The 11,657-nt window shown below is 52.5% G+C and overlaps 2 protein-coding genes across 4 annotated transcripts; both read right to left on the bottom strand.

Moving 5' to 3' along the window:
• Positions 1 to 1,852: 1,852 nt before the first annotated feature.
• On the bottom strand, positions 1,853 to 9,760 carry DDA1 (DET1 and DDB1 associated 1). 3 transcript variants are annotated; one of them, XM_065658768.1, is made up of 5 exons: positions 9,693 to 9,760; positions 5,822 to 5,902; positions 5,324 to 5,375; positions 4,925 to 4,986; positions 1,853 to 3,995 (listed from the first exon to the last, which is right to left on the bottom strand). In XM_065658768.1, the coding sequence occupies exons 1-5, from the start codon at positions 9,693 to 9,695 to the stop codon at positions 3,885 to 3,887; spliced, it is 309 nt and encodes a 102-aa protein (XP_065514840.1). In that variant the 5' UTR covers positions 9,696 to 9,760; the 3' UTR covers positions 1,853 to 3,884. The 3 variants fall into 3 exon arrangements, with proteins under 3 accessions (XP_065514840.1, XP_065514839.1, XP_065514841.1); XM_065658767.1 differs by lacking the exon at positions 9,693 to 9,760 and adding an exon at positions 7,016 to 8,436; XM_065658769.1 differs by lacking the exon at positions 9,693 to 9,760 and adding an exon at positions 6,683 to 6,888.
• Positions 9,761 to 10,110: 350 nt separating this feature from the next.
• On the bottom strand, positions 10,111 to 10,965 carry MRPL34 (mitochondrial ribosomal protein L34). The gene is made up of 2 exons (XM_065658770.1): positions 10,879 to 10,965; positions 10,111 to 10,669 (listed from the first exon to the last, which is right to left on the bottom strand). The coding sequence occupies exons 1-2, from the start codon at positions 10,908 to 10,910 to the stop codon at positions 10,372 to 10,374; spliced, it is 330 nt and encodes a 109-aa protein (XP_065514842.1). The 5' UTR covers positions 10,911 to 10,965; the 3' UTR covers positions 10,111 to 10,371.
• Between the last annotated feature and the right edge of the window lie 692 nt (positions 10,966 to 11,657).

Consider the following 11,657-nt stretch of genomic DNA (forward strand, 5'->3'; position numbering starts at 1 on the left):
CAGAAAGTGAAGCTTGTGGTTCACAGACAAGCGAGGAAACAACAAGAGGTAATGCAGCTGGTAGCTGCGGTGTTAAAAGACAACCCAAGCCTCCTGCTTAGTCTTTGCTCTTAAGGCCAGTGTCAAGGAGCTCACCAAAACATCAAGCTTTGAAGTTAAACCTGGTCTGTAGGGTGTCCAGCATGTTCCAAACCTGCTCATATGAAACAGCCCAAACCCTGACAACTGAGCTGCTGGGGAGGGGACGAAGCCCCTTTTCTGGTGATCCCACTCCAAAGCCAACTTCCCACCCTTCCAAAGGCAGAGCTGCTATCTACCCCAGATAACCACGCACATGGGAGCTCACAAACAGCTGGGCACACTGACCAGGATGACAGAAAACAGCACATGGGTTAAGTGTGGCCTTAGGATTCATCACAACCTGAGCAACCAGCTCCCTACAGACAGTGGCTGTGCAAGCCACGACCCCAAACCCCACTGGTGCTTCATGTCTTGCCAAGACTAAGAAAACAAGTTGTGGGTTTAAAATCAGACCTAACTTACCTAAATGATTCTAAAAGCCTGTTTTCTTGTAATGAAATGCAGCTATGAAAACCTTCTGCCCACCTTAAATACTCCCATGGTAAAGAGTTTAGACCCAAGACAGCCTTGGTGTGGGCTATGCTGCAGCATCAGGGGAGACCAGCAGCCCCCAGCCTGGATCTCCATCCTGCTGCTCAGTGTTCTTTAGGAGACAACCATCACCACAGACCCGTCCCCTCAGCTGTGAATTCACACACCACCTTCAAGCCTATCTTCCCTTTCATCATTTTCCCATCTCCAACTCTACGTGAGTAGTTTTTGTTACCAGATCTCCCCTAAAAATGAAGACGTGAGCATGAAATAGCAAGAGTTTCCCCTAAAAACACCTGAGTTTCCCTGCACAGCAGTCTCCTGATGTTAGAAAAAGGCAGTGCCTGGCTTCTTGACGGTCTGAACTTACCCAGCAGGTTTCTAACTGCTCACAGGGGGCCGAGCTCCAGTGCTGTTTAACACAGGACAGAGGCTTGAGAAGGGGACAGTCCGCAGGAAGGGGCTGCTCCTGCAGGGAGGAATACTCTTCTGCTGTTAGGCTTTGGAGCAAAGAGGTGCTATTCAACTCAAAAAAAAAAAAAAAAAAAAGAACAGAATTCTGATTGCTGACAAGTATCTCAAGTTTTCATTTAAAAACCCAAACCTTTAGTATACATTGGTAACAGAAACAATAAAAATACCACTATGCAGACAGATATAAAACCCCCTGAGGGTGGCTAAATCTCAGTCACTTTATAACAACAGTTGGAATCAGAGGAGCTCAGTATTATACACACAGTGTGGTCAGCAAACCCCCAGGGTTTGGGTTTGTCAACATTTGTTGGTGTTGGTTTCAATGCACTAAGGCACCAGGAAGTCACAGTTAGGCAAATGAGACCTTCCATGCAACATTCAAACCCGAGACACTTACCACGTACTAAACAGACAAGAATATAGGATCAAAGTGCAATAGCTGGAAGACAGCACTGGAGCCAGCAGCAGCCTGAAGGAGGAAGCGAGGGAGCTCTGGCTTCAGGTGGGATGTAGAGAGCCTCAGTGCAGGGATCAGAAATCCACACTGCTTGTACACAGGCACCGATGCAACAAAACCAATACCCAACCAGCTGGACACTTAACAGTGCTTTGAAGCCTTGTTCCTCCAGTGTTTCCCAATTGCTTGAAAAAGGCAACTTGCTTTTACCTCCTAAAACCACTGAAATATTGGCAAAGGTTCCCATAACCACCAAGACCAGCTGTAAAAGACACGGAGGGAACAAAGACGGGGGTTTACAACAGGAAGGAACTGCCAACTCTCTTTAATAGTACATCACTCTGGCTAGCAGAATAGTCAGCAAAGCTCAAACCTTGCCGGATCCACCACGAATTATACAGCATTTTACAACTTGAAAGCACTGTACAGACATTGCTGCAAGGCTGCAGCTCTCCAGCTTTGCTACACACACAGATTGGTCACACTTTACCACCAGCTGCACATCCATTTCTTCCTCTGGTATCTCACAGCTCTTCAAAGGCTTCTTCAGCTTCAGCTTCACCCCACGAGGCCGGTGATCTTCAATGTCTTGCACTGTGCACAAAAGCACTTGCTGACAGCATGGAGTCCTCTTACCATCACCAGTATATCATACAGAAACCCATGTCTATTTTATCTTCACCAACACAGTTGGCATATTCAACGACATTCCAGTAATTTGGAGGTTACTGCCATAGCAAAAAGGTTGGTTGGGGTTTGTTTTTGAGGCAGATACAAAGTTCTAAACTACCTGGTGTTAAGTTAAATTCATTGCATCAGAAACCTGGTGCCTAAAGGTACATCTAGAATTGCAATGTGAGCTGTGCCCTGCTCTTCCTAAGGGTCTGCCTTGCAACCTATGGTTGGCAGCAAGTTTCACTCCCTCCGCGTTCCCTGCATTCCCTTCGCTCCCAAACCCGAACACGTGGTGGCCCTGGGTTGAATGGGAATGCCATGGAGAAAGGGAGAGTAGAACCCCTCAAAGCTCGCTGCTGCTGCAGCCACTCGGAATGAGGCTTGTCCAGGATCTCCAGAACAACATTCCTGTGATTTCGTGGTGTTTAGGATTTGTTAACGAGGAAGAAAAAAAACCCCACAGCTATAAATGTGACAATTTTGACTAACACAGTGTGAAGTCAGCTTCTTATGTTAGAGCAGACAAGACATCATTACTAAGCTACACCTTTCCTGTCCCCTTCAGGTTACATTGCTCATTTCCTTTGAGTCTCTGAACCTCTGAATCCAGTCAGATAACTCACAGGCCTCTGGTTTGGCTCTTCTCAAAGAGTCAGTGAAGGGTTCCAGGCAACAGGCACTGAACTGTCTTGAGTCCAAGAGGAATTGGTCTTCACCAGAGACCATGGAAGCTCATATTTTGATCAACTCCATTCTGCTATTGCAGCGCAACACAACGTACCATTATTCGGAGCTGGCAGTTGAGCCCAAACTACATCCCGTTGCTGAGATGCTCCCAGACTTCTCCAGCCACAGGCTGTCTCCATCAGCCGCTGCTTACACACACTGGTGATCAAGTACTCGGCACAGTAGAAGAGTATCCTTTTATTCCAATGGAGAAGTTGCACAGATCAGTCCATCCAAGACGAAGAGAAGGTTAGAAAGTCAGAGCAACAAAAGCCACACACCTTTCACTTGAGTTCTCCATGTGCACTGATGCATGAGATAACGCATGCCACCAGAGGAGAGCGGCCCTTACACAACAGACCAGAATACAACTGATTGATCAAGTTGACAACACACTTGCTAAGATCAACATAACCCTGAAGGACACTGATGTAGATTGGTTGGGTTTTGTTTTAGTGCAGTGCCAGTTTCAGAATATTGGAGGAATAATGGTGGGCCCCGCACTTATGTCTGGCCTGGGCACATCCAAAGAGGAGTTAAACCACTTGCAGTAGGTCAGTGGGTACGTAGAGAGCGTGCATCTCTGAAGGGTTCTGTGATAACCCATGTCTCCTACCCAGGCTCCCATGGCTAGACCTGGGCAATAGGTAACAGATTCAAAACCTGCCAAAGTGACAGTGTTTTCAAAAGGAGGAACTAAGGTTCTACTACAGCATTTACTCCATTGTTCCACCTCCGCTCCATCAGGTTTACGGCATAAATAAAAAATGGAGAGGAAAAAAAAAAAAACAGAGAAAAAATAAATATGTTGGCTCCCGGGAAGTCAGAAGTGGCTTGGGCTGCACAGTGGAGGGGGGAGAGACGGGGCAAGGGGCAAATTTACACACTTGGAGACAAAACAGGAAGCGCCTGTAAAGTATGAGAGGAGGAAGCCAAGAGTTTAAGTGTCCTCATTCATGTCCTGGCTGTCTGTCCGAGCGATTTTCCGGGGTGGTGCTGAGTTCTCACCTTCTATTTCCACCTGCTCTTGATCTCTCTTCTTTGCTGCATTCTGTTTGGACAGAGAAAGGAACAGTGAAATTCTCCAGAGGCCAGGATTCGGGTGGGACTATCAGGAGAATGTTTCTAGAAGTTTTCGGCTGCAATGACCTGACACACCGGAGGAGCAAGCACTGAAGAGGGTTTTGCCCAAAGCCAAAAGATGCTGCTTCTACACTGCTCTTGACATTTTGGCGGGGGGACTGACCCATCATTGATCTCAGCACCTTTTAGTTCTAGATCTCAAATATTGCATAAACCTAAGATCCTCTTTCCCACTGCTCTGAGGCAGTCCCTGAACACCTCAGAATCTCCCAAACCCTCCTGTCACACACAAATCCTTTCTCTTTAGCTTCAAGTTTCCTGATTATTTTACCTCTCTCCATGTTCTTCCACGACCTCTGCTCTAGCCATGACTGCACTCACTGCTTCCACATCTCCACTCCTATGACATCCATCACCTTGCTCCCAGTACACTCAATCCAGGTATCCCAGGTTCTCAGTCTCAAATGCTGTCTAAAGCACATTTATGTGCTGCTCATATGAGAGCTCAGATTTTGTACCCAAGGAACTTACACATCCTTGTGTGTTCAAGTTCTGCACAAGCTCATCTGCCTCCCCCTCACAGCCCTGCGACCTAAGAGCAGCTTTACTCTCACCATAAAGTAGCCACAGAGGCACAGGGAGACTATCTGCCAAGGTCACAAAGGAAAACCGCAGTGAGAGGGAGCTGGAAGTGCAGGATTCAAGTTCTAGACTAAACACTGAGTTAATGACCCTCACATTGGAAGGGAAGGAAAAGTTGTTTGAGGTTTTTTACAAACAAAGCCTCCCTGCACTATGCTCTTCCTGAAGCACAGCTTGCTCTTTCTTTTCACTAACTCTTCAAATTTGTGATGAGTATTGAGCTCATCAAGAATGCTGAAGGAAATACAAGCATACCTTTTTGTCCCACTGCTGATGTAAATAGCGCAAGAGGATATTTGTCTTTTCTGTTACTATGACTGTCAAGAAAGAGAAAAACCCAGGTCATGTCCAAGATCAAAGGCTCAGAGATTCCATTTTAAAGATGACTTTAAAGATGGTGCAGTAATTGCCACGTTGCTTCCCATGGTCCTTCTTAATGAGAGGACAGCATGAAGGGACACCCATTGCTTCAGAAGCATTCAAAAGCACAAACCCAAGAACTGGACACACTCTGCTCATCACTGGCATGGTGGTTTCATAAAATTATCACCTCATCTGAAGTTTAAACCAAGGGGGATTATGTGTACCCCAGGTTTGGAGTATTAGATCTGTCACAAGTTATTAAACCCCTCACAACTTTAGCAGGGCACTTACTTTGTTCAGATGGATATTCCCTCGTGGGAAGATACACTGATGGTCTCCTATTCTGTAGAGGAATTACAACAGTTACAAGACAAGGACAACAACAAGGTGGAGTTTTAAGGCAAGCACAACTAAATCAACCAAAAGGCCCTTGTTCACCCAGGCTACAAGTGCACTGTGATATCCTGCCCTGGTTGTGGGACACCGTGAGGCTCCAGCTTTTTAACACCCACATAGAAAGGAGAAGGTCCAGTTTCTGACATGTTTTTCAGGACTCTTCAAGAATAGAGAAATAATACAAGTACCACAGATGTGGTCTGGCTGATGTAAGCCACATTCCCCACCAAAGCAAGCAGGAAGTTGGCCTTGCCAAGCTCAGCTGATGAACTCCCAGCTGTGATAACACACGGGTTTTAAGAAACAAAAAGCCTCATTGGAATTGTCTTTTAGTCAAGCAGCCTTTGAGCCCCACAAGGAAACCTTCCCCCCAGAGGATGTGGCAATACTTACTGATGCTTTACATACAGAATCCGCATGGAATCTGCTGAAGTTGCTTTTGTTGTAGACTGGTAATCCTTTCAAAAAATCTGCCTGGAAAGACACAGGATACAAATAAGCAGGTGAGGAAGGAACGTGATCACTGGCTTGCAGGAGCCACTTAGGTCATTCAGATAAAGAGCTGCAGGAACTGAAGGATGCTGCCAGGTCCCAGATAGGGAGATGGTTCTTGGATACTGAAACCCACCCAAACTGCTTTCTTAAAGCCAATCCCCAGCTTCTGCATTTCATAGAATCCCACCCTGGTTTGGCCTGAAGGGACCTTAAAGCTCATCCAGTTCCAACGCCTGCCTCAGGCAGGGACACCTTCCACTAGAGCAGGTTGCTCCAAGCCCCTGTGTCCAACCTGGCCTTGAACACTGCCAGGGATGCGGCAGCCACAGCTTCTCTGGCTCGCTCTATCCCCAAAGTTGAGTAATTCAGTGAGAAAGCTGCTGATTCAGCCTCTTTTGGCAGGGACGTGTCCAACGGGGGGGCCTGGACACAGACACATCTGCACCATTGATGAGCAGTAATTTACCAGCACAAACCATAACATCACACCAGAAACTGCCACAGCCACACCACTGCCTGGAGGCCTTGACCACCCCAGCACAGCAAAACAGTCGCTCTTTCACCTTCCCAGTTCACATTCTTCGTTATAGGCAAGGTTGGTTCCACAGAGCAATGAGAGCCTCCAAAGCCCAATCCTTATCACAGGTTTATCAGCTCGGCTCCACTTCATTATCTTTTGGAAAAGATCCCATCCTGCACACATCAAGGCTCTTGGTACTTCCAAACCAAACTAACCCCAAGTCCTGCACTGCTGCTCACCCAGCCCAGCAGAGCTGTTTGCTGAACAGGAACCCTGCAGAGCCCTCTTGGTTTACTGAAGCCACAGCAGCACAGAACAGGCATTTCCTTCTCTGAAGTGAAAGAGGAAGGTGGGAGCAGAATATTCTGGGGTCAAACAGAGAACTGAGCTTCAAAGTGTGGTGGAGCCCCTCTACTCACAGCAGAGACAAAGGATGATGGGAGAAATGTCTTGAAAAGAAAGAGAAGATGGGGAATAAATGTGAGATGAAGAGAGAGAAGCCCCAAAATGTTCCTTCTCAATCATTCAACCTGCATTAAAATGCTGCAAGATTCCAAGCCTGTTGCACTGACCATGGAAGGATTCTTCTCCAGGACATACATCCCCTTGTTCTGAAGCAGTTTGTAAAGGACAGTGAAGCAGCAGCTGAGAAATCATTTAATTTCAGAGTTAGAAGCAACCCAGAAATGTTGCCATGAAGCTGCCGGGGGGAAAGAGGCAGTTTTTACTTCACGCAAGTGAACCCTCCATTATGAACCCTCCATCTTCCATTCACATCCAAGAGGCACCATTGGCCAAAGAAAGAAATACGATTCATACTTCTGGTTTTAACAAGTCCCCTGACATTCTGGTTTCCATGCTCAACCCTTCCCATACACTTGAGTTTAGGAATAACCTTGAACCTGGGTTCAAACAGGGAACTGCAGCTTCCTCCTGCCCATCTTAACCCCCCAGCACTGGTTCCCTGCGCCTTCACCTGCAGGTTCCCTAGGACAGAATCCATATCCCACCAGCTCAGCACTTCCCACCTCTGTCCTGATGGGTTCTGCTGTTCCCACTTCTACTGAGAGTGAACTAATTCCACGACCCTGGTGAGAAGGAGCTGTAAAAACACCCTCTTACACCTCAAACCATCTCACCTTCCTGGTGCAGGACAATGGCTCCGGCAGCCTCAGCCAGAGCCAGGCACAGCCTCGATTGCTGCCCCTGCAGCAGAACCTGGTAACTCATTGGGTTTAGCACCATTTAGAAGAATGGGAAACGGCTGCTCTTATTTGGGAGCGCACAGCTTCGAGTACCCCTTCAATAAGCTACAGCTCGCCCCAAGTTCCTCATGTTAAGCTACTCCTTATTTTCCAGCCAGGATTTGGTCCAGCAGAGCCCACATCTCCCTGGAAAGAGGCTGGATTCTAGCTCTCCACAGGGATTCCACACTGGAGAAGCGAGAGTTACGTCCAGGAGAGCAAGTTACGTCCTGTGAACACGGTTACAATTATGAACCCAAATGCAATTTAAATGGTGAATGTGGGGTTCCCCCCTCGCTGCCCCCAAAACTAGAGCAGGATCTCGAGCAGGAAGGTTACAACACTCATCTCTTAACAGGTCCCTGGCTCTCGGCCACCACCTTTCCTGTGCTCAGCAATAGGGACACCAAAGTGACTGAGCAGATGAGGCTTCTCCAACTCAGCACATGGAGCACTCATCTCCAGTCCAGCTGAGGAGCACAGCTAATCCTGCTGGATCCAATCCCCCCCTCACGGGAAGTGCCTAGGCTCACATTCCTGGCTATTCAGAAGGAGACAATACTCCAAGTGCAATGATCTGTAGCTGCTCCAAGGGCAGCAGGTAAATAAGCCCCAGGAGGTCACTGCTGTGTTCACAGCCCTGTGGGACACTGGGTCAACACCTCCCATGGGGAAACACTCCCCAGGTGCTTCCTGCCACTCTTTAACCAAAGAAACTTCCTCCTGGCCAAGCTGCTGGAAGGGAAAGCCCAGCACCAAACAAAGCAGATGCCTCACAGCCTTTGAGGAAGGGCAAAGGCCCTGAAACCCCCTCAAAACAAGTGTTATTTTGCAACCTCCAAGACAACACTGGTTCCTTCTACAACTGGGGAAGTGAGGTAGAGATGGGATGCAGCTACTGCATCAGCAAGGGTGCTTGGCTTCCTAGGAGGGTAACAGTCCTCATCTAAAAGCAAAAAGGTGGAAACCTCCCCCATATTCTGTTCCCCATTCCCTGCTTTTGAAAGGAACAGCTCCAGAAGACAAGGCCCAACACAGAGAGGTTGAAGCAAGGGCTCAGCCCCAGCACAATGCTTGTGGGTTAGAGAGAACTGATGACCACAGGCTTGGGCACAGCCACCTCAACTCTCAACCGCGGTACATGGAGACCACAGGGACTGCTCTCATCCTGGTTCCTGAGCTCCTGGAGGGACACAAGGAAAACTCTCTCCCATTGGTGCAAAGGGAGGGAAGGAGCCTAGGAGCCTCTTGGCTACCACAGTCTAACACCACCAGCTCAACTGCCTGCTGCTGCTGAGGGAGTACAGAAAGGCCTGAACCCCCTCCACAGGCCCCTCAGTGCACAGCACCCTGGGGACGGGGGAGCACCCTAAGCCTTGGGGTGCTCTGAGCCCCCACTGCTGCTCTCCAGACACCCCCCACCCTGGCAGCCCCCCATCCCTGCAGGTGGGGACGGCCTCACGGCCCGGAGGAGCCCTCGCCCCCCGGTAGTGTTGGGGAACAGCCCGTGCCCCCGGCAACCCTCACGCACTGCCAGGGCGGAACCACTTCACGCTGCCAGCCCAAGGAAGGGCCGAGCCCCCCGCTCAGGGCGTCCCTCCCCTCCTCATCCCCACAAGCCCGGGGGGGGTCCCCGCCACCCCGGGGTGGCTGCGGGTGGGGCACACCCGGCCTCGGGCCGTAGCAACACCCACACCCCGGTCGTTAGAGACGCGCAACACGCGGGCCTGGGGAGACCCCGTCCCCGCAGCGCGGCACCACCCACCCCGCAGCGCGCAGCCCCAGCTCCCCCCTGCCCCGCTGCGCCGAGGCCCGGGGCACCGCAGGGTGCGGGCCCTGCGAAGGCCGAAGGCGGCCGCGACCTCGCCGTGGCCGGCCTGTGCGGGGCAGCGGAGCGTGCCCGGCGGGGCGGCAGCGGCGGCGGTGCCAGGGCTCCAGGGCCTGCGGCCCCGGCACGGCAGCGGGCCGGGGGCGCCGCCATTTCGGGGGGGGGTGCAGCACCTACCATCTTCACCGCCGCTACCGTGCGAGCCGCGCCTCGGCCCGCCCACCGCCCGCCGCTGCCCACCCCGCGCGCCGCGATTGGCCCTCGCCCCGCGGCGCTCGCGTTCTATTGGTCACCGCGCCTGTCACTCATCGCGCAGGGTTTGGCAGAGGCAGGAAATGCCCGCTCGGAGAGCGGACGGGTGGAAGGGGTGTGGCGCACGGCGGGAGGACCCGGATGTAGTGCGGGGCACGCTGGGAAATGTAGTTCTTGCCCTATTTACCGGCGACCTTCCTTATCGGAGGCGCCGCTCATCAGGCGGTTCATTAGCAGCGGCCACAAGGCAATTACACCCCCTCCACCCCATTTCCAGCCCCAAACCAGCGGCCCGATCATGAAGGAACTCAGGGGAGCGGAACAGGCAGAGGCACTGCAGTGGTTTTCCATTCAATTAGCGCTGGGCTTTAATGACAGCTTGTGTTTTCAGCAGTTTCTCTTTGAATCACACATACAGAGGGACACTAAGATTACAATTCATAACACACGCATTAAACCAACACCCTCCGAGGCCTCCCCTTGAGCCAGCATGACTCCTCGTGCTCTCCTGACACACGACAGACGCGTGTGTGCAACCTCCCTCGGCACTAGTACTCCACTCAGGTCACTCCAAAGCTTCAGGCTTGCCCCACAAGCAGAGCCCTCAGTGGGTCAGAGACTTCCTGCCCTTCAGCATGCGCCGCAGTATGACCTCGATGCCCGCCGGCGTGCTGATGCGCTTGATCCAGCCGTGGGTCCGTTTGCGCTTCCTGTTGTTGGGCTGATATTCGTTGCCTCGCGCTTTGGTGCGGATCTGCTGGTGGGTCCAGGGGGACACGGGGCTGATTCCTACCGGCTTGAAGGGGAGGTGGCTTCTGAGGGGCAGCTCCAGGGACCCGGCGAGCACAGCGGCTGTGCGGAGCTGGACAGAGCCGGCTGCAGCGTGCTGCAGGAGAAGAAACCTTTGGGAAGAGAGAAGAGCACCATCAGAGGAGTGAGCTGCGCGCCCGGCGCTGCCGCTGGCGGGACGGTAACGGGACCTGTGGAGCCATGAGGGACGGGGCCGACCCTGCCGCAGGGCCTCGCGTCCCTCCCCAGCCCAGGGCGTGCTCACGGCGGGGAACAGCGCACCCGGGGGACGATAACGCCACTCCCTGCCCGCCCGGGTTACCTGCGGCCCACAGCGCAGCCCAGCGCTGCCATCGCCCTCCGCCCGCTGCTGCCAACACCGCCCTGCCAACAACCCCGTCCGCTATTGGCTCCCTTCACCCAGCCTCAGGCGCGGCGCGCCGCAATGGCTGATGGGGCTTGTAGTCATGGTACGCGGCCGCGCCGTTACCATGGCAGCGGCCGCCAGTATCGGCCTTGCGGGGCGCCGCGGCCTCATCCCGGCCGCAAACCGGACCGAAGCCGCCTCTCAACGATCGTTTGTTCCTCGGCAGGGCGGTTCTGCCGCCGCCAGCACCGGCGTTTGTGCCCCTCTGGGACGGGAGGCTCAGGGCACCGTGCACCCCTTCCATTGCGGCGGCCTCAGCCCTGAGGGGGTGTCCCCTGGTTACCCCACAGCGCCGGGACGAGCAGCATGGGGCTGCGGTGGGAGCCTGAAGAGGGTAAAGGGGCAGCGGCCTCCCCCATCCCGTGTGCTCTCATGGGTGTGTATGCTCTGGGTTGTTGTGTCCCTGCCATAAATCAGCTTGTGGGGGTGAGGGGGTGTGATGGCAGCACCCCTGAAGCCACAGCTGTGGATACAAACCCAGTGAACAGCCATGGGGTGATGGCTGTGCTCCTGGTCCGGCTGCTGCGATCTGCACCTTCCTGCTGAGCACACCCATGCTGAGCTCTGACACCCTTGTGGCGCCGACACCGTCGTGGCACTGACGCCCTTGTGGCACCGACGCCCTTGTGGCACCGACACCATCGTGGCACCGACACCGTCGTGGTACTGACACC

The sequence above is a fragment of the Lathamus discolor genome, chromosome 21, assembly GCF_037157495.1.
Source record: "Lathamus discolor isolate bLatDis1 chromosome 21, bLatDis1.hap1, whole genome shotgun sequence".
NCBI lineage: Eukaryota > Metazoa > Chordata > Aves > Psittaciformes > Psittacidae > Lathamus > Lathamus discolor.

Coding starts and splice junctions, on each gene's coding strand:
- DDA1 (XM_065658769.1), bottom strand. CDS start 6,766: ATGCCTGTTCTGTGCTGCTGTGGCTTCAGTAAACCAAGAGGGCTCTGC. Junction 5,903..6,682: donor AAACAGCTCTGCTGGGCTGG/GTGAGCAGCAGT, acceptor GTGTCTTTCCAG/GCAGATTTTTTGAAAGGATT. Junction 4,987..5,323: donor GGAATATCCATCTGAACAAA/GTAAGTGCCCTG, acceptor CTTTCTTGACAG/TCATAGTAACAGAAAAGACA.
- MRPL34 (XM_065658770.1), bottom strand. CDS start 10,910: ATGGCAGCGCTGGGCTGCGCTGTGGGCCGCAG. Junction 10,670..10,878: donor GGCTGCGCTGTGGGCCGCAG/GTAACCCGGGCG, acceptor CTCTTCCCAAAG/GTTTCTTCTCCTGCAGCACG.